We start from the raw sequence: 27,652 nt of genomic DNA on the forward strand, positions 1-27,652 counted from the left end.
GACTATCAGTATTCAACCAAAATCAGAGATGCAATCCATACTAAAATACCTTGATGTCATCCTCAGTGATGTAGCCAGACTGCACAACCCACCAAGCTTCTATAGCAATCTCCACGGGTTTCACAGGTAACAGATCATGAGCAGTTTTCCTTCTGAAAAATTTCTGCAGTGGTACAGTCCATTTGAGATAGTAATAAAGAGCACTTCACATGTGCAGTCAGCCATTTACCTTTATATAAACTGATTTTTACAAAAATCCATTTTTAAGTACCACATATTCACAGACTGGATACACACAAATACTTGTCATTTAGTAAAAGCTTCCCTCCTCTCCCAAATCATGCAAAAATGGGAAGGAAAAATTATTTACAACTGATACTGTTAAGCCTTCCCATAAACCCATATTTTCATTCACACTGTATGTGTCACTAATTAAAAACCACATTATTCAAACACATCAGGATCAAGTCCAAATTTAAACTATTGATGACATTTTCTAATGTGGACAGGTAAGAGAGCACAGAAAACAAAGTATACAAATGGGGTATTCTAAAGAAGTTCAATGATCTTAAAAAAAATAATTTAGGATTATATTTTATTCACTTTCAAAGACAATGTACCCCACATTCTCAGTAAGCACAGTGCTAAAAAAGTACAGTGAATTTCAATCCAAGAAAGAAAAACCAGAAGATACTGTTTATTTATCGACCTAAATAGCTTCTCTTCCATTGTATAGCCATTACTTTTTGGTTCACCCTACCAATGTCCTATTTAGGTAGGCACACTTTTTTCTGAAGGACCACTGTGAAGCTACTGCAAGAGCACTTATGAGTTTCCTGAAGAAGGAAAGGAACTGTTGCAAACTAAAGGGCCTACTTCCATCAACAGTCATTACAATGTTTTCCATACGTGCTGTTCACATGCAAGGATGCCTGTTCAGACTCATTACCATTGCCTCAGAGAAAAACATACATACTACAAAAATTTACAGCTGGATGGACGACTGCCCCAGAATAAACTCTGATCTCAGCTATACCCATAAAAACATAGAACAGTTCTTCCAGAACCAGTATTATTATTCCATGTTTATACTGGCCAGGAGACATGAATTAACTGGTGCTATAGAGTATGCACATATAGTGTGCAGGGGCGGGGGGGACGACACATAGTGCTGAATATCCTTTTCTTTAGTATGCTTTGATTTTAAATTAAAAAGCTCTTCGTTAACTTCGGGAAACAATATAATCAGCAATGTGCTATGTCCCAATCAATTAGCCATACTGTTAAACTAGCCAGATCCATGAAATTATTCCGTTCTTCTTTTCCTATGAAATAATAGTGGGGAAGGGCGGGGGAGAAGGAAAGGGAGAGGAAACTAAAGACAGACTTACTTTTGAAGACCTACATTGGTTCATTAGATCTATGTACTGGTTTCTTCCTATACCAAGAAGTCTTAGACCTGAAAAATAAGCAATGTTTTCTTTTTCTTAAGATGCGTTTAAGCTGAAGATACATAAAACATTCTTCAAAGAATCAGACCTACATCTAAAATAATATTTAATTACTTTTTCTTCCCAAAATAAAAGGATAGTTATAGAAGCTAAAATCAGTTTTAACTGTATTTGATAGATTACAACATGCATCTAAACCCAGAATCAATCCCCATTCATCTACTCTGCACAGGTTAAAATAACCCCCATACCTCATATCTCTCAAGTCATGAGGTAGCAGGGAATAATCCACCCCTTTCTCTCCTACACGTATATCATGAGGTAATAACTATGCTTCAAATTAACAGAACTAAAGTTGCACCAGATTTTGGTCAAAAGTTTCTCCTCCCCCTAGTAAGTCCCACACCCTGCACTGGATTAGAACTCTAAGAATTAGAGCACACCATGTAAGCCTCTAAGGAAAATTATTAAAATCTAGTTGAGTTAAACTGAATCAGAATCTAATTCTATAATCTCTACCCTTCAACCATTAAGGTACTATGAACAGATACTGGAAAACTAGTCATTAGTTTTAAAACTGAGACACAATAAGGGTTAAGTCCAACTTTCTAGTCTGATGCTAGTTTTTATGGCAAGACGTCAAAAAAGATGTTTAACAATTATACTTCAGTAACTGACCTGCAGCTGGTGCTAAAATAACAGAATTGCTGGGGCGGGGAACAAAACCAAACCTCAAAAAACCCGGGAAACCTTTCTTCTGAGTAACACTAGATTTCCACAGCAAGCTACATGGGGCTGAATAAAAAAGTTTTTCTGTTTTTCCCAGCATGAACATTACATAGAACCATATTAGTACAGTTAACTGAAAATATCCTTTTAAAAACAAAACCAAAAAACTCAACTGTTTTCAAAAGCTGCAGGCTACTCCTCACCTGACTACACAAAATCCTTAAAGAGAACTATATGAATTCATACAGAAGGTGAGGAATGCAGTCTTTAGCTATGAATAACTTCTCAGTGCCAGGTTTGATTAACACCCTCCCTATGCCAGCAGTTTGCACTTTCCTCTGTAAGACTTATCAGTAGGCTATGGCTCTTACCCTGTTCTCCTCCACCAGGTTTAATGTTTTTGCTTTTGCAATCTTTCCACCTCATACCCACAACAGTCTAATAGAAAACAGAATAAAACACCTGGCACATCCAGGAGTGCCAAAATACTAGATTCTCTTCTCTCTTTTTTTCTGGTACATCATCTCTCAAACCAAACTGATGCTAATTCATAGAAGTGTCAGCATCTTCCCAAAGCTTTCTGTCCAACACATGCCAAAAAATGCCCTAAGAAAGGACCAGCAGCTCAGCTTGCTGATGCACAACAGCCAGTAAGACTTTCCACCCAGAAGCCCAAGCAAACAGGAATGCAATACAACCAAGGACAGAAGCTGCACAAGCTTTTGCACCGTACCTATCGGTGCTCAAACTAGCCCAATTCCAGTGCTGACTGTATGGACAGAACTCTCTATGGAGAGCACACGCTCCTCAACATAACCATTTAAGTGCTTCTACACCTTCACTATCACACTTATGTCCAAGCAAAGAGATGCCTGCAAAATCACTCGCTATTTCCAACTCACTGAAAGCAGTAATGCAACTAGATAATACTCACAGTCAGCAGCGGTGAAGTTGGGTAATGAATCATAGCTTTTTTCACTGTTCATGATATCCTTAAAGAGACAAGAAAACTTAGTTGCAACAAGAAAGTTGTCATTTCAGAAACGCAGGTCCAAAATCCTGCCTGCTTTTTTTTTTTTTTAAGAACAAAATGAACTTAAGGCAAATCTATTAAGGTCAGCTACCTTATAAAACTTGCCTATTATTTGATTAATCATTACACAATAAGTTAAGTAAATAAAAAAGGGACTTCTGTTTAATGTAAGCTTTACAAAGAATGCTGATTGACAGAATAACAAAGATAAAAATCCTGTATCTGTCTCTATAAAAAAAAGAAACACCAGCACACAGAATTGCTAACAGTGATAAAAGAATAAGCTAACAACTAAACCATTACGTCTGCAACCACCAAACGCAAAATTAAAAAAGCATTTCTGATATCCAATGAAAATAAAAGAAGGTTGCCAGAGTGCTGACAGAAAAGATGACAGAATCATCTTTGTTCTCATAGAAAAGGATCTGCTTCTAGCTCTTGGAAAAGCTTCTAATATGGTTAAGTGTCCTTTTGAATGAGAACAAAAAATAATGGCTCAAATGTGCTGGTTTTTAAAAATTGAAATTCTCTTTGTTTTATTAATCTAACAGAATGAGAATTTCTTTTACAGTTTGAAGAGTCACAATCTCAAACATCAAAAGAGGAAGACTAGCCTCAGCATGAGTCCCACCCTGTTCCACATGACAAAGTCCAGCTCTTGGAAGGCTTACAGGAGCAGAACGGAAAAAACAGCAGGTACAAGTAGCTATCTGGAAAACTTCCTTACTTGTTAGCATACTCTACCCAAAAGCTAACATACTACATGACACTGCCTCATCACATTACAGGACCATCACCAACACCCCTAGGACAGGTAACAACATATTGTTTGCCACAGTTTTGCACTCACCTCCATTATGCCCGTGTAATACGAAAATGGTGTTACTCTCAGACCTTTTACCATGATGTCAGACAAATGATAAGGGTACAACATGAGATGATCTCGACTGTATTTTAACAGCTCCTCATAATATTTACGTTCATCTTTCTTGACATGCTTAACTGCAAGGGGAGAAAAAGAAGTTACACTGTTCTATGAAGTTCAACTAAAAAAAAAAAGTGCTACAGCAAAAGGATTAGAATGGTATAATGGCAATTGACAGAAAATGAAAAACAAAGGAGTAATGCAGGGCATTCAGCATCCAAGTATTTGTACATATGACACAAGTACTCCCAGAGCCTTTAAGGATGATGTTAGAACAATGCAGATTTATTTTACAGGATACCAGGAAGTGGCCTATTGAGACAGAAGTCATGCAGGCTGTAAAAAAGTATCTTTTAATTAGTGAAACTTGGGAAGACATGAAATTTGGGAAGACAAATGAATGCACTCAATGCAAAATAAAAGTCTGCAAACAAGTCATAGCCAAGAGCTCACATGACTCAGGGCCACTGTCTGCATCTCATCTAGTGACAGGCCTTATTAGTGCAATCCTCCGTTAACACCTCTTAATTTCTTGGAAAAGTGCAGCATAGCTACGGCAGGAATTCAGTTCCACCTGGCAATTCAATAACCTTAAAGAGTGCTTCACTAGAAAAGCTGCCAAATGGACTCAAAATTCAAGACTTTTCTTGGTGTTTTATCATTTTAAAGTGTTTACTTTCAGGGAAGGAGGGACCTTTGAACAGGGCTAGTTCTTGCAGCTTTACAGTAAAGACAAGCTTCAACACAGAAGAATCGAGTAGCAATTAGAAGTTACCTAGCTTCTTTACTCACCTAAGTTATTCCGGTATCGTAACTGGTTGCGGATGCTATAGAGCACGACCTGCCTTTCATATTCCCTCTGAGAGTTTCCAAGACCCTTGAAAACATAAAGGCCTTTTAGCTGACACGCACAAAACCCCTTTTAGTCAAACCACTGTAAAGTGTCTCACGAGGAAACATTTGCAGTCAGTTGTCATTGCTCAGGGAGCCCCCCGGTTCAACACAGTGGTATCTTTAGTCCCTGCACAAGATCAATAGCTTTAGTGAAATAGGTCTCTCTAAGCGGGGTGCAGATTTAAGCAATAATCTTTTTTTTTTACCCCTAGTACCGTTCTGATAAAAAAGGGAGCATCTAATCCTCAAATCAAAAGGTTTTAAATAGTGTTTTAGAAGGCACAAAGCAACAAGCATTTTACCAAGCATTGGTAAAACACCAATTTTAAATTACCAAGCGCCTTGCAGCCTTGAAGAATTACCCAGAATTAGTGTAGCATAAACCAAGCTTGGTGGATGACATGCGAAGCTTCAACTTCTGCAATGAAGAAGCTTATAATGCAAAAAATAATTAATAGCTCAAGTTGTAACTTCACACAAGTAAGGCAATCAAGCGATCCTAGGACACAAGATTAAGCCATAAGCACAGCACATTACTTAACTATCATGAAAGAACATAAAAAGATAACTTTGGCTGATGCTTTAAATATGAATCTTGGTTGATGCTTTAAATGCCTTATTTCAAAAGCTGGCCCCTCAAAATTATTCCTATTACTCTTCTACTCTGCATCTGCAACAAGTGATCTGTTTTGGGGGCTTTTTCCCCTCTCCTGGCTCTCTCACTGATGCGCATATTAAAAAAAAAATCCTTAGATAAAAAGGTACTTTACTGCATATATGGGATAAACAAGTAAGTTGCACACATACTGTAGAATCAGGTTTTAGAAAAGAGACACCTGATGTCACAGGCAGGGTCCATAACTGATTAAATATCCAAAGAGGGATCCAAGTATTTGCTCCACGTACATAAATATTAAGGACTATTCTAACACTAAAGTAAACAAAACAGTATTCCAGAAGTTACATTAAAGAAAATAATGCATTAAATACTGGTATATTTTCTATCCTGAATCACAGAGCCAACAGTATGGCACTCAGCTGGGCAGGTAATCATCATTCATGCCCCTCTTACAGCTCTGGAAATCTCAAACTCATGGAATTCAATTACTCAGGGCCTGCAGCCACTACTCATCCTCTCCATCCTTCCTTTGTGCAAAAGCAGGAATGGTTTTTCAGCATCTGCTTTTGAGCTGTGTAAGCCTTTGGAGCCGAGAACATCTCAATCTGACAGAATACCTCCCTTCTGCTATCAGAGGCCCATTAAATCCATCAAATCAAAATTTCATGAGGTTTTCTTTTCCACAAGCCACTCACTGCAACAGTTCCCCAGCTACCGACCGGCAGGGCTGCACGACCCTCCGGTGACACCTGTCCTGGCTCACCTCGCGCCATCCAGGGGGCCGGGTGGGACACCCCTCGGCTGGCCCGGCGCCTGCACGAGCTGCGAGAGCACCCCCGCACCCCCTCTGCCCGCGGAGACCCCAAACCGCCCCTACGGCCCCGCACAGCGGCCGCCACGACCACACGCGCGTCTCCCCCACTCTTCACACACACACACCCCACACCGCCCTCACGTCCCACTCTCCTGGAAGAGGCACCCCCCGCGCACACAGCCCGCCTCCCCACGGGGCGGGGGGTCGCACACCTCCTACGACCCCCACCCACACGCAGACCCCCGACCTACCACGACGCACAGACATACCCCCCCACGCAGACGCCCCGCGGCCCCCCTCCGGCGCCGGCAGGGCTGATTCCCCCGCCCCCCAGGCCCCCCGCTTCCCCGGGCCGGGAGCTCGGCAGCCCGCACGCTGCCCTCCGCGCCGGCACCTGCTTGACGCTGGCCGGCAGCCGGGCCCAGGGGTAGTTGTGGCGGATGTGGAACTCCACGTCGATGTTCATGGCGAGGAGGCCCGGCCGCACCGCGCCGCACCGCGGGGCCCCGCCGCCGGGAGGCGCTCCAGCCCGGGACGCGCTCCAGCCCCGGGGCCGCCCTGCCCTCCGCTGCTTCCGCGTTACGCCCCCGCCCCGGAAGCGCCTGCAGACGCCAGGTCCGGCGGGGCGGGGAGACGGGCGGACACCGCCTCGGCACGCGGCCAGGGGCGGGGTGGGGGCAGCGGGGCATGCGCGCGGCGGCGGCGGCGGCCAGCCTCAGCGGCGGCGGGCGGCGGGCTGTGGGCTGTGGGGGGGCTCGGCAGCCGCTGCCCCGCCCGGGTGAGCCCCGGTGTCCGCTGTCGTACCCCGCCGCGCCGGGCGCAGGGGAGCGTGGCCAGGGTGTTTCGGTCTGTTGTAGTAAGCCGCTGCAAGCGGAGGCCAGGCCTGCGCTTGGCCGCCAGCGCGTTCGGTCACTGCACCGGCAGCCGGCGGCGGGGCCTTACCCGCCGTGTGTTTGTATGTATTTAAGGCGCCGGTGGTCGTGCCCTGGGAAGGTCTTCCCTCCCCTTGGCCGCTTCCCCCGGGCACCGCCACAGCCGTCCGTGGGCTGGCGGGGGTTGGCGACGGATACGAGCTTAAAACACCTCTGTTACCTGCTTGATTAGTTTTAACATCGGTTTCCAAGTGCATTCCGCAACACGCGCGGACAAAGGCTAGTGACTGCTCAAAGCAAGGGCAGGGACGGGAGCAGAAATAAGCATATCGCAGCAAGGAATGAGCAAGACCGTTTCATCTAGTAGCGGCCGTGGGCGACGCCGACTGCGTCCGCGCCAAAAGCTTGCAGACCTGAGTGCCAGCAGCAGCCTGCCCTATTCACACAGGGCTCTGAGCCAGTGGGTTAATATCGTCAAGGAAACTGCTTCAAATAAAATAGCAGCAGGGTACCCCTCCTTGTCTTCGGACATAGGTCTTTGTGAGTCATTTAAAGTCTTATCAGTGTCAAAATTGGCACCAACGTCCTGTGCAGAAGCATTTTTCTATTGTTTAAGCGCCAGGGAATTACAGATGGGGGAAGGGCTCTATATTTTTAACCCTACAAAACATTTTAGTGTATGATTTGGTGTATAAGTAGAATAAACACAGCAAGCGAGCCCCTGATCACTTGTGCCATTCAGTTTTTAAGGCTGTTATCCTGCATGCTCAGTAGTAACCTTGGAGCAGTGGTGGCAGAGCTGAAAAGGGGCCAAAGCAATATAAAGGAACTCAGTGCTCTGTTATCTTCAAGCAGGTCCCCAGAGAACTACAGAGACAGTTCTTCTTCCGCGTCACTGATATCTTCAGGATCCCGCTTCCACATAAGTGCAGAGACACAAAGCCTCAGGCTGTGGACGTGCCCGATGGTGCTGACACACAGAGATCCCTGCAGCTGAGATGGCGACCAGCTCGCCCAATCTCCAGAGCGTCAGGTAAGGCCTCCCTGCTCATATCACTGGCAGGACTCAGTCCAGAAACAGAGTCACAGCCTGCCAAGCTGACTTCATCCTTAATTCTTTTAACCGCAGTTGTCAGGTTTCTTATGAGCCTTTCTCTGTCACACCCAACATTGGTTTATAAATAAACTATGAAAAGACATTAATAAGAAACCCTTTTTGCCTTGCCCATTGCCACATAAACCAGATGGTACAGGTCTTTGGCTGGTACTGTCTGTTTACTTTTGATATCAGCAATTAGACACACCTCTCTCAGAAGGGCAGGACAATTTTTTTTCTTTGATGGTTCTGAGGTAAATTATCTTGTTAGTGGTACCAGCACCTGAATAATACTTTTAGTAAGACACAGATATGAGAATCCACAAGCTCAAAATTCAGGTGCTCAGAATAACAGGATTCTAAGCAGTATTCCTATTCCATTATATTCCTATATAATGAAGTGTCTCAGACTCTTCAGTGATGACACTAGCAAAAGGGAATAAAAACCAAGAAAATTAGAAAGAAACAATTGATGTAGGGTAGATCTTCAGAGAGGCAGAATAATTGAGCAGAGCTGTGATAGAAGCCAATAGTGGAAGTACTGGTTTTTAACAGGATTTTAATTTATTACCAAAAAGGGTACAATAAAACAAAATTGTTCTGTGTTTATTAACAAGTTGGAGAATTTGCAGACAACTGATTCAAAATCATTTTCTAAATGAAGGTCATATACAAAACACTCTGAACTGCTGTGCTTTCAGTTGAACTCATGGAACTCTGAAGTTATAATCACATCGGTTTAAATCATGTATGTCAAATACAGAGAGCAGTGAGGATCAGCCACTGATCCTTTTTTCCAAACCTTAGGATATTGTTAAAACCACATCCACTCCCTCCCAAGTCTGCTCCTCAGAGTGGATATGTATGTGTAGGATGTTGCGCAGTTTACAGTTTCTCCAGCTGACCCTTCAGGAGCTGCAGCAATAAGCAGATTTATCCTGGAACACAGGCATTATGTGTAGCCTTCTCCAGTCATTTACATCTTTCCCTGACTTGCGTTAGTGCTCACGGGTAGTCAGCTCTGGTTCAGATGTTGCTACCCCTAGTTTGACACTCAGCATACCTGTGCCACTGACTATATATACCAAATATTCATTTTATTATTTTTTTTTTTTCTATTCTGGTTGGTACACATGACTACTTACTTAAATGCATTAATTTCTGGTAGGAATAATCTTCCTTTGCAAGGAAAAGCAAAACACTTTAGGCTGATGTGCATCATCCATTAGCTGCTCTCCTTCCACAATTTGTAATAAATCTCCACTTACCTTTGGTTATCTCTTACTTCTGAACTATCTTTAGACCATCTTCTTTTTGCCTTTGATGCCTCTTGCTGCTCATAACTCATTCTGTCCATTTGCTTTTCTAAATTGATCCTTGCATTCTTGTTCTCTGTACATACTTGCAGCCTCAGTTATGGTTTATTGTCTTTTGGAGTTTCATCTTCTTAAAGAGCACTTGTTGTGGACTTATTGCTACACATTTTTCTTACTGTACTTCCTGTCTTTCCTTCCTACAGAGAAAACTTGCTTGTTGGTTTTTTATATATTTGCTTCCAGTTATTCTCAACAGCCTTCGTTCTTGAGGTCACCTTTTCAAAGAAGATTATCTTTTGGTTCACTGACTTTTCAAAAGTCTGCTTTTCCATATGACAAGTCTTTTGTGCTTTTCCTTGCAATAAGTTAACTCCATGTGACATTACCGCTTTCAAACAAACTACCTTCCCCTTTTGAATTTACAGCCAGTTCCTCCTTGTTTAAAATCAGGAGTAGCAGCTTGGCTTCCTTTAGTGACTTCCTGTATTTCCTGAGACAGAAGTTGATTCCAGCATGCTCAACAAGCTTGATGGACTCGTGGGGGCCTGCTAGTTTGCTTTTTCCCCTGACAGGTAGCTGAGGGATATCTACAGAGTAAAACACAGTGCTCTGAATTCAGCGGAGCTGAGTAAGTGCAGCTCTCCTATGAACCGAGCACCTGCACTGAGAAGTTGCACTGAGATCCTTTATTCGCATTCCTTCTAGTCCTGTCTGGCCTGATCAGCTGCATGACACCTTTAACAACCCGTGAAGAATATCTAGTCTCCAAGATGACTCTTGTCTCTTTCTCAGGAGAGATTTGTGCAGCACCCCTGAGCTGCTTATCCAGATTGGCAACAGTTGATTTGATCTCAAGACCAAATAATTCCCAGGGAATTCTTTCCTCAAGAATAATGGGGTTTCTTGCAAATCCAGAAATAGGACAGTGACTTCCTTCAAGGACGCTGACTTCTAACTGGGGACAAATTCATTGTAAATGCCTGGTTTTAGCCACGTTTGTTGGCGGGCTGAATTGTTTATTTAGGACTTCCACTCCAGCTTTCAACCCCTTAAATTCCTCTCCAAAGTGAATACTTGAAAGCTTAAGTCCTTCCTGCAGGTTATCCCTGGAGGTGAATGTCTTGATAAACTTGTCTGAAAATGTTTCGGTCCCTGATAGTGCCTTCTCAGTCTCTGGTCAACCCACTGCCCTTTTTGTCTGGTCTGGATAAATCTCCAAATACTGTTCAGAATTCTTGTGGTTGTCTTTACTTTCTGAAAATTCTCAATCTTGCACAGATTCACCAGGGATCAGCAGAGTTGAACAGGAATGCTAGGCACTGCTACCATTGTAAGAGCCATTTCACGGCGCATACCAATGCTGCAGTCAAGGTTGGTGAAGGCATTGATTCCGTTGACTCTGATGTAATCCACAAGCCATGTTTCTCTGTCACACAGAAATCCAGGTGCCTGTCTCTCCAGGGAAAGTTCTGCCTCTTCTTGAAGACAGGCGAAGCACCATCCCGCTGCCCAGCCATGTGGGCCCACTGCTGCCACAAATATCCTCTGCAAAAAGCATATAAAGCTCAGCTTCACTTATATCTTACCTGTTGCTGCCTTGGTCCTTTATTATTTCACTTACTTTACTAGACTGAAGATTTTATTGACTCCTCCATTTAGCCTCTGTTAAGGCCCATCAGCTTTAACCAATTCTGTGATTACCTTTAGAGCAAAGACTCACTGGGTGGTCGCCAGCAATAACCTCCAGAGTAGGAGTGTTATCAGTTTACAGTTGTGCTCTGCAGTGTGTGGTGTTTCTTAACTGGTATCATGTTTCATCTCCTTTTCACCTCTTTGAGTTCTCTCCACTGCACCTTTCAGAGGAGAATGTCCATTTCGAAAAGCCCTATGTGCCTTCCCTGCGTTCAGCGGGCTCGATCTTGCCATGGCATAATATCCACACCTCAGTTTTCCATCCTGCTGGCAAAAGAAGGAAGAAATAGATGGAGGTGGACTCCATTCATTAGATACCAAGAGATGCCTCTATCTTTTTGCCTGGAGGATGGTCCTCAGGTCTTTAACAGGGAGTCAGTCCTGCTATCTACAAAGCTGAAAACTACCATGCAATCCTTAATTTTTGTTAATTATACAAACTTTTACACTCCCAGTACATTTGCTAAGTCAATCAAAATGATGAGTGGGAGTAGCACATAGTTTTTCTACTGATACCCTATTTGTACGTTTAGATAGACCATTTGCATGCACAGCGCGATATAGTATGACTCAACCTGCTGTTTGTTTTAAATCTTCAACGAGTTTTGCCTTATGGACTGCAGTATTTCACTCACAACCAGTAAAAGCAGTAGGATTACCAGTCTGTATTTGAGCTCCGACCTGACAGATTCCAGAGAAACCCTGCAGTTGCTTTCTCTTTAACTTCAGTATTTCCTTTAATGTCAGTTGGGACAGCTTTATTCCCAAAAATATTATGAAGGAAGTGGGTAGTTCCCAGCTCAGTAAAGGCTTTGAAGATGCCTTTGAGACAGTATGTTACCACAAAGTATTGAATTCTGAATAAAATTCTTCATATTCACATTTGATCTTTACATTGCATATGTTCAAACACCATAATCAAAGCTGATCATTTATTTTTAAGTGTGTTTGAATGGTAGTGAGGTCTCTGCAGTCTGTCTGTCAAACCATTTAAAACCTAGAATTACTACCACACTTTTGGTAACACAGTGATTTTCTTTTGCTTACTGTTTAGATAATCACATAGATTCCCGCCCCCAACCTGCTATAAATGCAAGCATACTTGTTTTCTTCTCATATTTTTCTCTGGGTGTCCTACCTGAGGTCTAAAGCAGGACCTTGGCTGGCTGCCAGGTGACCACCAAGCTGCTCTCTCACTCTCCCTTCTCAAAAGGACAGGAGGAGAAAAAAAAGATGAAAAAGCTCATGGGGTGAGATACAGACAGGGAGATTGTTCACCAGTTACTGTCATGGGTAGAACAGGCTTGACTTAGGGAAATTAATTTATTGCCAATTAAAAATAGAGTAGGATAGTGAGAAACAAAGACAAAACTAAAAACACCTTCCTCCCCCCACCTCTTCCCAGGGTCAACTTCACTCCTTCATTCCCAACCTTTCCACCTCCTTCCTCCGAGCAGTGCCAAGGGACAGGGATTGGGGGTTGCGGTCAGTTCATAATACTTCATCTCTGCTGCTCCTTCCTCCTCCTGTTCTTCTGCTGCTCCAGCATGGGTCCCCCACAGGGTCACAGATCCTGCCAGAAAACCTGCTCCTGCATGAGCTCTCCACAGGCTGCAGCTTCCCTAAGGTCACATCCACCTGCTCCGGTGTGGGGTCCACCACAGGCTGCAGGTGGATATCTGCTCCACTGTGGACCTCCATGGGCTGCAGGGGAACAACCTGCTTCCCCATGGTCTTCTCCATGGGCTGCAGGGGAATCTCTGCTCTGGTGCCTGGAGCACCTCCTCCCCCTCCTTCTTCGCTGACCTTGGTGTCTGCAGGGCTCTTTCTCTCACATTTTTGTCATTCCTCTCTCACAGCTGCTATGCAGTATTTTTCACCCTTTCCTAAATATGTTATCACAGAGGCACCACCAACATCGCTGATGGGGCTCAGCTTTGTCCAGTGGTGGGTCCATTCTGGAGTCAGCTGGCACTGGCGCTGTCCAGCATGGAGGCAACCCCTGGTCTCTTCTCACAGAGGCTACGCCTGCAACCCCCCCTCTACCAAAACCTTGCCATGTAGACCCAAAAAAAAGCAGTGAGTTTCTGTTCAAAATATTTTATAGGAGCTGAGGATCCTCAATGACATATTAAATGCCACTAAATCCCATAAGGTCTGATATAAACTCTTCAGAAGAGGCATCCTTCTTTCTAAAATGTTTGGAAAGCTTGTATTGGGCTCTACCACAGCTATATGTTTTAAGTCATTGTAATAACAATTAGATAAATAAGTATGCATAATCTTGAGGCTTATATTTTGAAATCTTGATTTTTCCTGGAGAAAGCAGCCAACTCCATGACCCAACAGGATGTGATATTAGATAATACGGATAATAAAGTCACTGTGCAATGATGAATATGCCCCACCTTGACATGATTAGAATTTAAATAATGTCAGAAGTTATTGATTAACCCGGGGTTGGGTAGGATTTAGCTACCCTAGTAAAAGTTGACTATTCTATCTGAATGCTTGTTTCACTGAAGAACAGAGGAGTTGCATCTTCCACGTTCAGGCTAAGCAAATATGGGCAGTTCACATGTAAGTAGTTATTTGGATTGTTGAGAATGCAAAGATTTCCTGTTTTTATTTCTGCCCATTTTCACTTTAAATGACATTAATACAGCTGCAAATGAAGATTTAACCTCAAAATCTATTTTAAGTGTGGGTGGGAGACTTGTATGTAGCTGGTAATATTGCTTAATTGCAGTACATGAATAATAAAGCAATTACTGTAACACACAGGCTGAGTGTCTTAACTTTCATTGTAGCTTAGTTGAAAAGGGCAGGACTTCAATTTTAATGAAAAGAAATTATGTGTAGGATGTCATGGGAAAACTAATTTTAGCTAGTTTAGCAAATTTGAGTTGGAACGTTCTGAACACTAAAGTAATTTCCTAAAGATGTATGAAAAACTTTGGGTCCCAAAGGCCAACACTTTCAAAATTTGGCTAAGTTTATCACTGAACAGTAGGGACAGGAGTAATCTCAAAGTGTGGTGCTCACATAAGGGCCTGATTAAAATCCAGGTGTTGGGACTTACTACATCAAATTACCATATAAGTTTTGACTGAGACAATTTTTGGCTAACATATGGGTGTTTAATAATCAATAGCTAAAGCTGCGTAAAGATATTTAACCTCAAAACAACCTGATTGTCAAAAGTTTGTGTGTGGTAGCCATGAACGATAGGTCCTTCTCAAAGTTAAGTAGCTTGTGCTGAAGAAGTTGGGGTTTTTTAGCTCCAATTTTAAAACAGATGGATAAAAGGCAATATTTATTCAGCAGCACATTTTCTCCTTGAATGCTGAAAACCTGCAGTTTTACAGTATGTATCAATAAAAGACAGCATGTTTGCTGTTTCTTTAAGCATGTTGCTTAGTTTCTCTAAGATTTGCATTATTTTATTACGTGACTATTTTTTTAATTCAAATTCAGCAAGGCCTTGAGAGATGCCAAACATCTGCTGCTTTTGGACCGGCTCTTCAGGACATTTTATCTGCCAGACTGAGCAAGACAGCCGGTACCATTTGTGCAAAGCTCCAGCTGCTAAGCCAAGGAGCTTTTTGTCTCCCTGTGAAAGGGTAGATGGTCCCATCTCCTCACCATCCTTTTGTGGCCTGGATGCTTGTGTAAGGGGAGAGAAGCAAGCAGTTCAGCAACCAGTCTTTGCATAGGAAAGAAGGCCAAGAAGGCTCCTGCTGCAGAGCCCTGTGTGTCCACATAAGCATACATTCTGGGGTTGTTGGAGAGCCTTTCGCTGGACACCACACTGAAGCATATTCAATTTAAGTTTAATCTAGCCAACTGAGGTCTATCTATGGCAAGAGAGATCTCAGCACTGCTTCTCAGGCAGGTTTAGCAGTTGTATGAGCTCCATGCTGGACTAGGTAGCCTGGACGTAGGTGCAGTACACCGGAATTGTGCTGTAGGCTTCAGTGGAAAGAGGGGTGAGCCCATGTTGGACTAGAAACCCATGATTCAGCCCATGACTCATCTGGGAATTGCATAATTCTGTGTTTTTCCTTAGAAAATTAGAATTAATCTTGGAGAAATGCCTGCATCTGTATCAGAGAACCGCTTCTGGAACAGCCTGAAAATATTAAGTTCATAACAGCTTTTAAGCTGCAGTTTGTTCTTTATCCTAATCTCATGTTTTGCAATCATAGGTTCATGAGTGTCTTATGTACTGTGTTTTTTACACCTCCAGAGCAAGTCTTACAGTCTCACAGAGGATGTACGGAAACCAACCGTAGGGACTACCAGTTTGTCAGCAGATGAGCCAGTAAGCACTTTTTTTGTGAAGGATGAAAGCGGCACCATGATGTTGCAGCACATGTTGCTGTGGTTTATGGTGGCTTTGGGAGGCACTGCAGTGCACAAAGGCACTTTCATGGTCAAAGTCTTTCATGGTCAAGACTGACACTGGAAAGCTGGGTAAAACTGGGTTGTTTCATTCTGTTGAGTACTGCATCCTTCCAAAATTTTGTCTCCTTTGAAATGTCAGAAGTGAAATTTTTTTTGACTAGCCCAGATTCTGCTGGGAGAAATATCAAATCTGTGTCAAATGAGGTATTTTATTTGGTTCAATGGATTTAGGTTTTACAACTTGTTTAAAAATGTCATTATTAAATGAAGTTTTCACTGAAAGCTAAGCATTGTTCAAAGAAAAGGTTCCATTATGTGGATGTTAATGTGGAACTTTTCAGCTATATCAAAACGTCTCATTTTAAAATGCAGCTTTCACCAAAATTATTATCTTCCTGAACATGTTAATTTGAACAAGAGTAACAAATTTTACTGAAAAAAATGCTTTCAACAAAAATTTTCAACCAGCTCGAAAGTGTAGCTTTCTCTTAGAAACTGAGCTCTTGATTAAGAGCTGTACCTGGTGCATTACAGCTCCACATCTGCATATTTCCACATGCTTTTTGCTCTCTGAACTTGATCTGGTCCCTTTTCCTACAATGGAACAAACTTTTTGTTCCATCCTTAGCGATTTGAAGTCTCTGATTATTTTCTCTGTTTGCAGCCTTGCATCAAGCTTATCTGTACTTCTGCTGTCTTCAAAATTACCACAGGTAGAATCAATCCACCAGAAAATCTGGGTAGCTGCTCTGCTGTAAGAAAGGTGCTTTGGGGACATTTTGGGAATAGCAGCAATGCTTTTGATTATAAGGTGGTTTGAAAATTTTGTTCTGTTTTGACTTCCGTGAAATTGTGCAATTGGTTTTTAACCTTCTGTCTCAAGAATCCAAGAAGACTTTTTATGCATTATTCTGTTGTTCTCTGTGACGGTTGTGACTTGAATTCATCCGGGGGGTGGGTGGGTTCTTAGTTTTTAATTGAAACCACTTTTTGAGGTTCTCTGGGACTCCCTTGAGTTTCGTCTTGTCATTGTAAAGCAGCCCAAACCTTCTGCCAGGGAGGACTATAACGTAAGAAGGGGGTGTCAGGTTGTCGTGGGCCAGAAGGTTTGAGAACTTGAAGGTAAAAAAGTAGGTATAAGCTGGAAAGCACATCTGCCTGAGGGGTCCTCCTGGGGATAAGCTCACAAACATGACAGGGGCCTTTGTGTTGCCTGTGGGCATTTCTATCCTTGTAGAAATGTTTCCTTAGCACAAGTATTACTTACCACAGCGTGATTTTATTACCACATCACAAAGCTCAACAATTGCTATTTGTTGCTTCCCCTGGTAGACCAATACTCAGTGACAGTCGATTCTTGTTCAGTCTCTGGCCATAAGCCCACAGTCAGCAGAAGACAGAAATACCTTCTTGTTCAGCCACCCAGCACTGGAGAAGAGCAGTGGTAGATTCTTTTCGTTTCCATGGCCCCCTTTTATCCAGGATATGTGCTGTTCCTTTTCGGTCTCAGGCTGTCCTGTGAGTGCAGCTGCAGTAGGTGTTAACAAGCATCTATGCATGAAAAATTTATGATGCATTTGTGGCAAGAAAAAGAACCCATCAAGTAGCAAAGGGTCATTACGTTTATGTTTTACATAATGTAAACAGCGCAAACAATTATGTTTTACAAAAACATTAAAAATCCAAAATATCTGGACTCTAACCTTCTTCTTTGTATACAACTTTTTTAGTATATTCTACCAAGTTCTCTTGTTACTATCCAGAAAAATTACTCTGCCTTTATTGTTAACTATGACTACTGACTGAAGCAATAGACTGATTACTGCTGCTCTGGGTGACTCAGCTGACCTGGAAGTATCTTGAGACTTCCTCTACCCCATGAGGTGGAAAGCAGTTAGACATAGAAACCTCCAAGTTCAGTAGACACAGTTAGTTTGTCAGACATGAAACATGCAATGCCTGTATATAACAGCCCTTCTATGTATCTATGAATATATAGATTGTATTTAGATAATGCATCTTGCAGAGGAATGTTTTAAAAACAATGAAGGGACCAAGGGAGAAGCATGTAATCTTGGGCCTCCCCTGACGAGATTCTTCTCACCCAGTCATCCTTCCAGTTCTTCTCCTTTTAAATAATTCAGCTTTAGAATACATAAAAGAGTCAGCATGATGTTCCCAAAGATTGTGTCCATGTTTTTCAGCCCTGGGTAGGTATACTTAAGTCTTGTTAGCTTTCATGCTGGCATACACAAGGATTTACTTCAGTTCCATCAGTGTTAACTTACCAAAACTCATCACAAGTCTTAGTTGAGGTAATGACTATAAAATTTTTAACAAGACCTAAGAACGCATGAGCTACCTCTATATCAGTATGCAAGTCAAAGATGTGGTATCTCAGCTGAAAAAGAGGTAGAATATGCCAGTTTCCAATCATTGTAGTTATCATTATCCCTAACGGCCCAGCATACAAAGTGTTTTCCAACCAGGCATTATGGTCAGTACAATAAAAGTAGACAAGCCCATCCCAGCGTAACAGAGAATTATTCCAGACTTGGAATTCTAGATTTGTCCTAGGTCAATAAAGCCATTTGTTTGCTATTTTTTTGTGGCTTCCATTTGCAAGGTAAGTGTTAAAAGGAGGTCATGCGAGGCATGACTCATGACTAAACGCATGGTGTCTGTGGAGGTTTCTAGTATCCTTTTCTGCCTCGGCTTCAGCTGCCACATCAGGATATTCAGGTCCCAGTCAGCCCTGTGTCACCTCTGCCAGCCCCACGGAGGTGCTAGGTGCTCTGGCACGTCTCAAAATTATCTGTGTTTAAGCAGATTAATTGAGCCCTCTAGAAATAAAAGCTGCAGTTTTGCAACTTTGGCATTCCCACCACATGATACCCCACTAGCTAGATGATTTTAAATGTAATCTGTGTTAGGAAGTTCCACCAAGAGGGTTCAGTTGCATTAATGCTGGACAATGTAAAATTCAGCCATGAGACAACCCCCTCCAAACATTTTTTTCTCTTCATTGTGGACTTCTCTATCATGGTGATGAGCATCAGTAAATTGAGTGGATGAAAAATTAGCCATAAACTATTATGAAATTATATATTAACAGATACTTCGAAAGAGGAGGGACGTTGTAGGAGAGATATTGTTTTAATTTTGCAGTTTAAATATCTCTCAGAGCAACTAGCATCACTGTTGCCACTTGTTTGTAACAGGAAAAAGTAAATGTGACTAATTCTATTAGGATCTTCTTGTCACTGTAGTTTTAGTCTTAGATGTAGAAAATAAGGTTATTTGCACCTCTCAGTTTGGAAGGAGTCACTGAGTCATTGCAAAGGCTGCTGAGTAATGAAGTCATGACTTACATATATTGTATTATCCACTATAGGCTTCATACAGAAATTTTGTTCTTGGTAGCAACAAACTGTCAGCAGCAAGCTAGCCTGACAGTGCGTGTTGCTGTTGTACAGCTGTTAGACCTAAAACAGCCGTAAGGATTTCAGAGAGTGACAGCCTACCTGTCAGGTGGCGGATGGCATTCAGAGGCACTGATACCATTCTCTGAGCAGTCAAAGAGGCAGATGGCAATTTTCCACTTACATATTGTGGTTGACTGAGAAAATTGCACAAAGAAACAACAATGACAGGTACATTTTACAAAACATCAGGGGAAGAAACCTTGTGGTCAGAAGGACACAGGTAGTCCTTAAGGTAGCGCTTGCCAATTGACACACATCAAAAAGGTGTTCACCAGCCCCACCTTTTTATTACTATTGCACAAACCCCGGTGGTTGCTGATACCGCCCCACTGCAACATGCCGCAGCTGTTCGCTTCTGTTTTTTTTAAATGTTAGCGCCCATCTACTCTGGCTGCTGTGCTAGAAGCCTTTACATTGCACATAAATTCCTGCCTGAATAATTGAGCCCAATTATTTGAATTTCACTGAAGAAGAGCTTGCAGAAGAACATCTTTGGTGCAAGGATGATGGGAGATTGTGAACCCACTATCTGCTAATGACCAGGTATCTCACCCCTGAACAGCCTTTCCTAGTTAGATGAAGACCTTGCCTACCAATAATTGCTCTTTGTTTCGTTTGCTTCCCCACTATATTAAAGAGCTCTAAAATTTGGAAGTTTTTCCCATGGAAGTACCTATGCACAGAAATGAAATTAGCTTTATCTGCTTTTCTGCCCTTTCTGATTGATGGTCTGGAGCTTTCTGAGCTCCCAGGAATATTTGCAGCCCTGTGCCAGGTTGGCTGACACAGCCAGGGACAGGGCTGTGCTGGTGTCGCAGGGCCTTGCTGCTGCAGGTAGCAGCCACAGGTTGCCAGGTCCCGTTGCCAGCTTGCCCCAGGGCCCTCGTCCAAAGCCAGAGGCTCCCAGCGGAGGGGCAATCCTCTGCATGCCTGCTCCAAGAGCTCTCCCACCCACAGCTGTGAGATGTGTGATGCGTGCATCCAGGCTCTTTGCCATGGGTGAGGGAGCTATATGTCCATTGTCAGGCAGGTTAGATGCTACTGCTGAAATGGCTTTTCCTCCTCTCTGTGATGTTCATTCCAGTCTCAACTGCATTTTTAACTGACACAAGCAGGAAGATATATGTTCTATTAGGAATGCATAGGTTTAAAATAGGGTGACATTATTACGTAACAATAATATAGCTTATATAGCTGTAGGAGGCTGTGACTATTCTTCTTATGCTCATACCTTCTGCTATGATCCAAAAATTGACCCACTTCAAAGTGGCCTAAGGTAGCATTACAATAGGTTGAAAATTTTTTTTTATGACTGGAAATGTCTGTTTTAGTAAATCAGACTATTGATGAAGTACAAACGTAGCATCACGTTTTCAGTCTGTCCTTGGAAGTAGATCAGAATCAAAATACAGCAGCCTACTCCCATGTTTGTTCTTGTGTTTTATTGTTAACACAAGGAAATGCTTGAAAATGAGTGATGAGATTTGGGCTGTTTGTCACCAAGACTGTACCTTTGGGTGGGAGTTTAGAGTTTGTTCTGCCAACAAGATGTTATCCTGTCAATGTGTGATGTACTAGAAGACTAAAACCACAAGTTCTAAGACAACATGCCCTTTTTTTTAACTATCCAGTACTGTTAGCCTAGTTAACCTTGGATTCCAGTTGTATTACAGTTCATAAAAGGTTTCTGCTGGGATAAATAATTAATCTTGAGTATATGTGTGCTAATAAAAAATTAATCATGTAGGTGTTGGTTTGCCAGAAGCTTTCTTCCATGATCATAGTATATTAGATACTATTTAACTAATGAGATGAACACCCCAGTCCTGTTGTTTATTATGCTAATAAGGTGACTAGATGGTTTGGGACACTTCTTGGTAGACAGAGAAAACGAATTTTCCTCTCCACACAAAAGAGGAATACAGAAAATCATAGACTTGGAAGGCATCTTGAGATGTCAGCTCACTTATCCATTGCCTACAGCAAGATCAGCTCTGCCCAAACCAGTCCTGACCACTCTGGCAGTGCTGAGCTGGAGGAGAACTGGTTCATTAGTTGGAGACGAGGCTCCCCGAAGGTCTTTGCACTGGTGACTCTGTGACTATGCACACTGAAAGCTGAGAAATCTCAACAGCTTCCACGGTTTCCAACCTGTGGTAGGCTTTCAGTTGTTTTGGCTTGTCTGTTTGTTTTTGTGGCATTCCTGTGATCACCTTTGGGACATTATGGATTGTTTGGGGCTTCGCTTCCTAAAGAAACAGGATGCATGACACTGCAGTGGGTATATATCTGTTACCCTAGCTAAAAATATTTTAAGTCACTGGACAATTTTTAGATTCGTTTACCAGCAGGATGTTAGTCTCAAAATCATTAGGTGCCTGTTGCATTTCTTGAAAATCTTGAGAAGAGAGAGATTGTATTAGAAATCCCCTGAACAAAAGACTGAGGCGTGAGCTCAACCTTTATAAAACATCAGAGAATCCACACAGTGATGATCCATTATGCCTGTGCCCATTACAGGAATTGCTTCAGCTGCAGTAGGCAATAGAGGCCCCAAAATCAGCCAAACAGGAGATGTAAATCTCTGGGAAACCAGGCAGGTTTCTGGTGCTCACCTGCTTGCTAGAAAGGAAAGCTCAGATTGTTGTATGTGGAACTGGTTAATGTAACTCTTTTTAAAACCTTGGTTTTTACCAGTGCAATTTTGTGAACATAATTAAATGTATGTGAAGAATGAGAAATCTGGTGAAGTAGCTGTGGTGTGATTCTGTTGCCCACTTCATTAATCACTGGTGATGCCCTCAGGTATGTGAGACATCCACACCAGGATGACAGATGAAGGTCCCACAGGAGACCACTCATCTTTGGCAGGCAGTGGGCAGCTTACCCTGGCTAATCTCTAACAGCACCAGATACCTACATTTAGACAAGTGAATACTGCCCTCAATTTTATTCCAGACCCCTCTCACGTGCAGGAGTCAGTGCTGTAAAGAGCATGGCTGGGGTCAGTCTGCCTCTTCGATGTGCCGCCATTTTGAGATGTTTTTTTTTCCTATTAAGCCAAAGGAAAATGAAAACAGCAACCAAAAAGAGGCTTGCAATTAGACATCCACTAAACAAAGCACATAAAACGGACCTGGCAAAAATGAAGACTGGGATAGGCAGTTAACATCCCTGGATCAATCCAGCCCTTTAGAGCCCTTTATCTCTACTAGACCTGCATCTGCACTGCTTTGGTCAGCAGTCACATTCCTGATGGCTCTTCCTAGCGATTTGCTTGTAAGGGTCTGCATCTGCATTTGTCCATGTACATTATCAGCATCGATCTGTGTCAGAGCTGCAGTGTATGAGCACTGTCAGCAGCATCCCGAGCAGCTACCCTTTCTGTTATTTTGACAGTACTCCTCCATGAACTTCTGTTCCTGAGCATGGTTGTGGCATCCGCTTGAGATATGGAAATGGAAAAATAGCTGTGATTGCTCAGCTGTATTATCAGCTCTTTTCAGGTAGGGTAAGTTGTCTCTCTCTTGCAATACAGGAAGCTACCTGCCATGCTTATGGTAGTGTTTCATCTGTTCTTGTCTCCTGACAGATGAGCACTTTGTATCTACTACAAGTTTAATTGTCTTTAGTTCAAGGAAGATATTTGATTTCATCTTCAGGAATGTCTGCAATATATTGCAACATCCCACCAGTTCTAACTACTGATGCCTTCAACCCACCAGAGCACTTATTCCTCACCCCCCACCCTGCCCATGTCTCTCAGTTTTGCTGACCTCTTTGTTAAACTGTTTATTTGTGCAGTGTAAGGGCTCCACATGCTGAAATATCAAAGAACAGTCTCCAAATGCTTCTCTAAGCGTTGCAGACCATCTTCAACTATAAACTTATCTTACATCTCCTTAAAGTCAAGTGTAATTTGCAGTAGGAAAAACTACTTGGTGTGCTTTACAATAAGGTAGAAGTGTTAGCTTTAGATCACTTATAATCTGTCCAGTTTAATAGAAATAATTCTGTGCAATTCTAGCCAAAGCTGCAAGGGAAAATGGTTGTTGTCTAAAATATGCTGGAGTGAGGCAAAAAACTGTTCCAGCTAAGGAACACTTGGCAGAAAAAAACAAGTGGATACAGGCCACAAATACAGCTAGGCTGGAAGTGAAAAGAGGATTTCTTAGCACCAGAACTCTGGTTACAATGATTAATATAGAAGTATTGGAGAAAAATATAGAGGAAAAATCAAGTAATTGAGTAGATGGAGCTCAACCAATTTGTGAAAGCAATTCCCTTACATGCTGTGTCCAGCTGCAAAATTTGTATGCAATCTGTCCACCTGATACTTCAGACTCCACATCATGCTATCACCAAAATTGCTATAACACTTGTAAGTCATTAAAAATCTAAAAATCTTCAACTAGCACACTAGTAAAATCTAATCTAAGATCCTAACTCTAAAACAAGAACTATATTAAGTGATTCTGTGCATATTTTTAAAAGAAAAGTGCCTACAAGTTACAAATGGTATTAAACATAAACTTCTTTTGCCATTTATCCCTTGCAGGAGAATCCATGTGGTAGGAAGCAGTACAGTTCTGAAACAGCTCTCCCTCTCCTGCATGGGAAGGCTGCATTAGTGGGCAAGACCCAGCAGGTAGCAAATTTTAATGAGGTCTTTCCAGATGACTCAGGAGTTGGCTTTGGCAGTCACTTACCCAGAGTATCAGATTTCCTGTCTATAAAGCTGATACTAGTATTACACACAGTAGTATAAGAATGATATCCCCCAGGCACATAATTTAATGTTTTACAGTGACTTATTTGAAGACAGACTTTAGCAGAGCTGATTCAATAGATTCCACTGGTGCTTTAAGACAAACATGACCTGAACATAATTAAGAAACAGGCCTTCCTTCCCTTCCACGTTATTTTCCTCTTGAAAAGAAGTGCAATTTTTTATGCCTTTATGAATCCTCATAAATCCACAATGTTACTTCAGTCACTAGTGCTACCATTTTCCTGCCTGTTGCAACTGTGCTACACAAAAACAGCTACAATGACAAATGGCACCTAGGAGTTAGGGACTTGCTAAAACCTGAGCCTAACTGACCAGCCGTCAAGGCGTAAGAGAGCAAACCACTCTCCCAAAGTCCTGCGAAGGCATTACCAGGACCAAGTGCATCTGTGATAGTGTTGAGGTAGTGGGAGCTGTGGAGGCACCGTTGCTGTGACAAGGGCGATACCCAAAGCCCAGCACTGCTGGTGGGTAAGGCAAAGCACTGTACAAACCAGCTCCTTGCCTTTGGGTGTCTCTGTAGGTTTGTCTGTCCAGAATGAATGACTGAAAAGTGGGGGTGAATGCCAGACAAAGCATTTTTCCTCTCACTTCTCACCAGTGCAGCTTCTGTCCCAGGTCAAGAGGAAGTGAATGTGGAGCAACAGTTCACAACTCATATTGTTGGAGTGAATTTGGGGTTCTATAGATTGGAATAGCACTTGGGTACTATGAAGTAGTCAAATCTATGCATTTGATATGTTAGCACTTTTCTCTCTATTTTGTGCTCCAGAATTCTTCCATTTTGCTGGTTTTTCAGCTGCTGCCCTGGTCCTTACCATCACAAAGAAATGCTTTGCAAACAAGTCTAGAATAACTTCACTACTCGCTGCCTAACAGAGACAACCGTATGAGTGGCATGAACATAATCTGAAAAGCATAGTAACACTATAGAGCCAAAATAATGATAGCTTAATGTCACCAACATTTATTCCACTCAGATATGGTACCCTGTCCTACAAACAGCTTTCCACATGGCACAGGGAAAGGCAAGGATACTGTCTCTTCATCTTACATTGTCCTTTGGGATTGCTCCAGGGTGCATGATAGAGATGCAAGGAGTAATTAAGAGCATATCACCCAACATACTGGTAACTCTGACAGTACTACCAATCATATGCTAAAGTATGGACTGAAGTGTTTAAAAACAATTTGCATGTTAAACTTGGTATTGTAGAGAGGGGAAAAACATACTGGCACCACACGCTACTGTCTGCGGGGCACGCTCAATTGAACAGGCAGCAGAGCATCCTCCTGAATGCTACGCCATGGTGCTCATTGAATCTGCCATGTGTTGAGGAGCACCTGGGCCACAGTCCTTGTGTAAACACCGTTCCTGTACGACTCCCCAGCAGAGGCTCATTGTGCATGCAGCATTTGCATCCTGGGGTTGTATATCCAGAATAGACTTCTGTTGTATTGTGGGATCCCATTGTTCCATTCCCCCAAATTCATCACCCACTGAGTCTGGTTAGCTGTCATTGTTTGTTTTGGTATTACAGAGAACAAAGGTAAATTTTATCCTCACAAGAATGGAAATGAAAGTATAGCAATCAGAAAAGAAGAAAAAAGTAGAGCTGCTTTATTTTCAAGCATGTTGTGCAAAAAGATATCTTTTGTACGTGATCCCATCAAAGGAGAAGCACGTACACCCTATCATAATAGAAAAATGTGAATGCAATTTGTTTTGGATAAAGACAGTGATCAGTGCACCTGTTTTCTAACTTGGTGCTTTTCCCTTTCCTTTCTGAAAAAATTCCTGAGAAATTTGAAGACCATTAAATAAAATCTCGCGCTAGAAAATATTAGTTACTTGCATGCATCTATTTCCACTTTATTTGAAGGGTTTAGAGAAGCATGTGTGTGTCAGAGCATGAAATAGGATACACGTTTACAAGCAACATTTGTGATAATGATGTGGCAATGAAAGTGTTACCTTGTGCTGTAGAGACCAAGAGAAATTATTGCATTTTGTACCTGACTAATTACTATTGTTGTAAAAATAACTTTCCCTTTCAGTGAGATGGCTACACTACAGCTGCTACCATTAGCAGTAAGTTGTATCCTAGCTGCTAACTGCATTAGAAAAGCCAGGTACCTAAACAGTTTTTAGTCTATCACAAAGGTATGTTGGTAAAGCAGGATAGGGATGGGATTTGGAGTTTCTCCTTAAGATAAAAACCTTTGTCTTTTGACAAAGGAGTCCTTTACCCAGAACAGTAGCTCTTCCATTAGAGCTAGCAGATCACAGCATGAAACTTTTGGAGAATACCCACAGACAGACTTCCAAGCTGTATATATACTTGTAAATAAAACAGGTTTTTCTCTGGCCAGATGGGTGCATGGCAGAGCATGGCCCACAGCCAGATGGCTAAATTCTCTTTATCCTACAAGCAGAATGATCTTGTGCCTAATGTCTTTCAGGAATTGTCTCTGCCCTGTGCTATCCCCAAAGACAAGGAGGTTAATCAGCCATTTAGCCTCTCCTTCCCTTCAGCAGGATGGTGGCATTTTCAGAAGGGTTAAAAGCAGACTGCCATGCCCTGGGGTGTCATAACCCATAATTTAGTGGAGGGCAGAGTGCCATGCCCTGGGGTATCATAACCCTTAATTAACAGTGGTGGTGCCAGTGCCTGGCAGCCCTTCAAATCAAGTAGCTTGATCCACGTGTTGCTATTTCAATGGAAATGCGAAAGCACTAGAAGGGCCCACTTTGAGCTCCCGAGTATGTGGTGTGCATATAGTTCTACTTGATTTAGGAGCCTAGGACCTATTTTCCAGTATTCTTCTAGAGTTTAGGCATTTAAAAGATTTGATTCATGATATAATAGCGGTTGAAAAAGTTGCTGACCTCCTGGTCTCTCATACTTCTACACTTGTGTGAGAAACAGCAGAATAGCGGGTGTATCAGCATTTCAGCCCTTGTGATTCACAGCTTGTCAGATTAGTAGGAACAGGCATGGTTTTCTGCTTACATTGATATGTCAGGCTGTAAACTGCTGCTGTAGCTGTGCTTTGAGTTATTATTGCTGATAAGACTTAGCTCAAGGTAACCATATGTATTATTTTGCCAAAATCTAAAAAACCCCACCATCTTTACCATATTATATATCTCCAGTTATCTTGTTTGCATGAATGCATCAATGCAAGAAGGGTTTGCAGGACCAGTTTTTGTTCAGCCTATCGGGATTGTAAGCTCCTAGTACTTACAAACATGCTGCAGAGACGGGGCATGGTTCTGTACACATCCGATAAGGAGTTTATATTGGCCTATTGTTAAGGTGGTACAAATAAATATTTGATCTGGTGTGAAGATGCCTATTATGAAGTTATTACCTGTAAATTATTTGAATGAGCCTGAACTGGCAGAACAAATTTATATACGATCAGCACCGTGTGTCATACGGTGACACCTATTTGTGGAATGATTCTAGGAGCCCTTAGGAGCCCTATGTGAACTGAACTTCACAGTTTAGATGATATGAAAAAAT

The 27,652-nt window shown here is 42.3% G+C and overlaps 2 protein-coding genes across 4 annotated transcripts in view; one reads left to right on the forward strand and one right to left on the reverse strand.

Annotated features, from left to right (window-relative positions):
* The window catches only part of FAM91A1 (family with sequence similarity 91 member A1), a 29,921-nt gene extending 22,868 nt beyond the window's left edge, over positions 1-7,053 (reverse strand). The window contains exons 1-6 of the mRNA XM_064442126.1: positions 6,860-7,053; positions 4,931-5,015; positions 4,064-4,215; positions 3,115-3,172; positions 1,392-1,459; positions 50-163 (exon numbers count right to left, since the gene is read on the reverse strand). Coding sequence (XP_064298196.1) covers positions 50-163; positions 1,392-1,459; positions 3,115-3,172; positions 4,064-4,215; positions 4,931-5,015; positions 6,860-6,931 — 549 coding nt within the window. The 5' untranslated portion in view covers positions 6,932-7,053. The remainder of the gene's footprint in view (positions 1-49; positions 164-1,391; positions 1,460-3,114; positions 3,173-4,063; positions 4,216-4,930; positions 5,016-6,859) is intronic.
* Positions 7,054-7,976: 923 nt separating this feature from the next.
* Positions 7,977-27,652, forward strand: part of ANXA13 (annexin A13) — a 31,993-nt gene continuing 12,317 nt past the window's right edge. Inside the window, exons 1-3 of one of the 3 annotated variants that reach the window (XM_064442128.1) lie at positions 7,977-8,370; positions 11,187-14,021; positions 15,691-15,765. In XM_064442128.1, the coding sequence (XP_064298198.1) occupies positions 14,007-14,021; positions 15,691-15,765 (90 nt within the window). In that variant the 5' untranslated portion in view covers positions 7,977-8,370; positions 11,187-14,006. Of the gene's footprint in view, positions 8,371-9,876; positions 14,022-15,690; positions 15,766-27,652 lie in introns of those variants that run through there. The other 2 variants (XM_064442127.1, XM_009501094.2) reach the window with 2 other exon arrangements.

The sequence above is a fragment of the Phalacrocorax carbo genome, chromosome 2 (assembly GCF_963921805.1).
Source record: "Phalacrocorax carbo chromosome 2, bPhaCar2.1, whole genome shotgun sequence".
Classification (NCBI taxonomy): domain Eukaryota; kingdom Metazoa; phylum Chordata; class Aves; order Suliformes; family Phalacrocoracidae; genus Phalacrocorax; species Phalacrocorax carbo.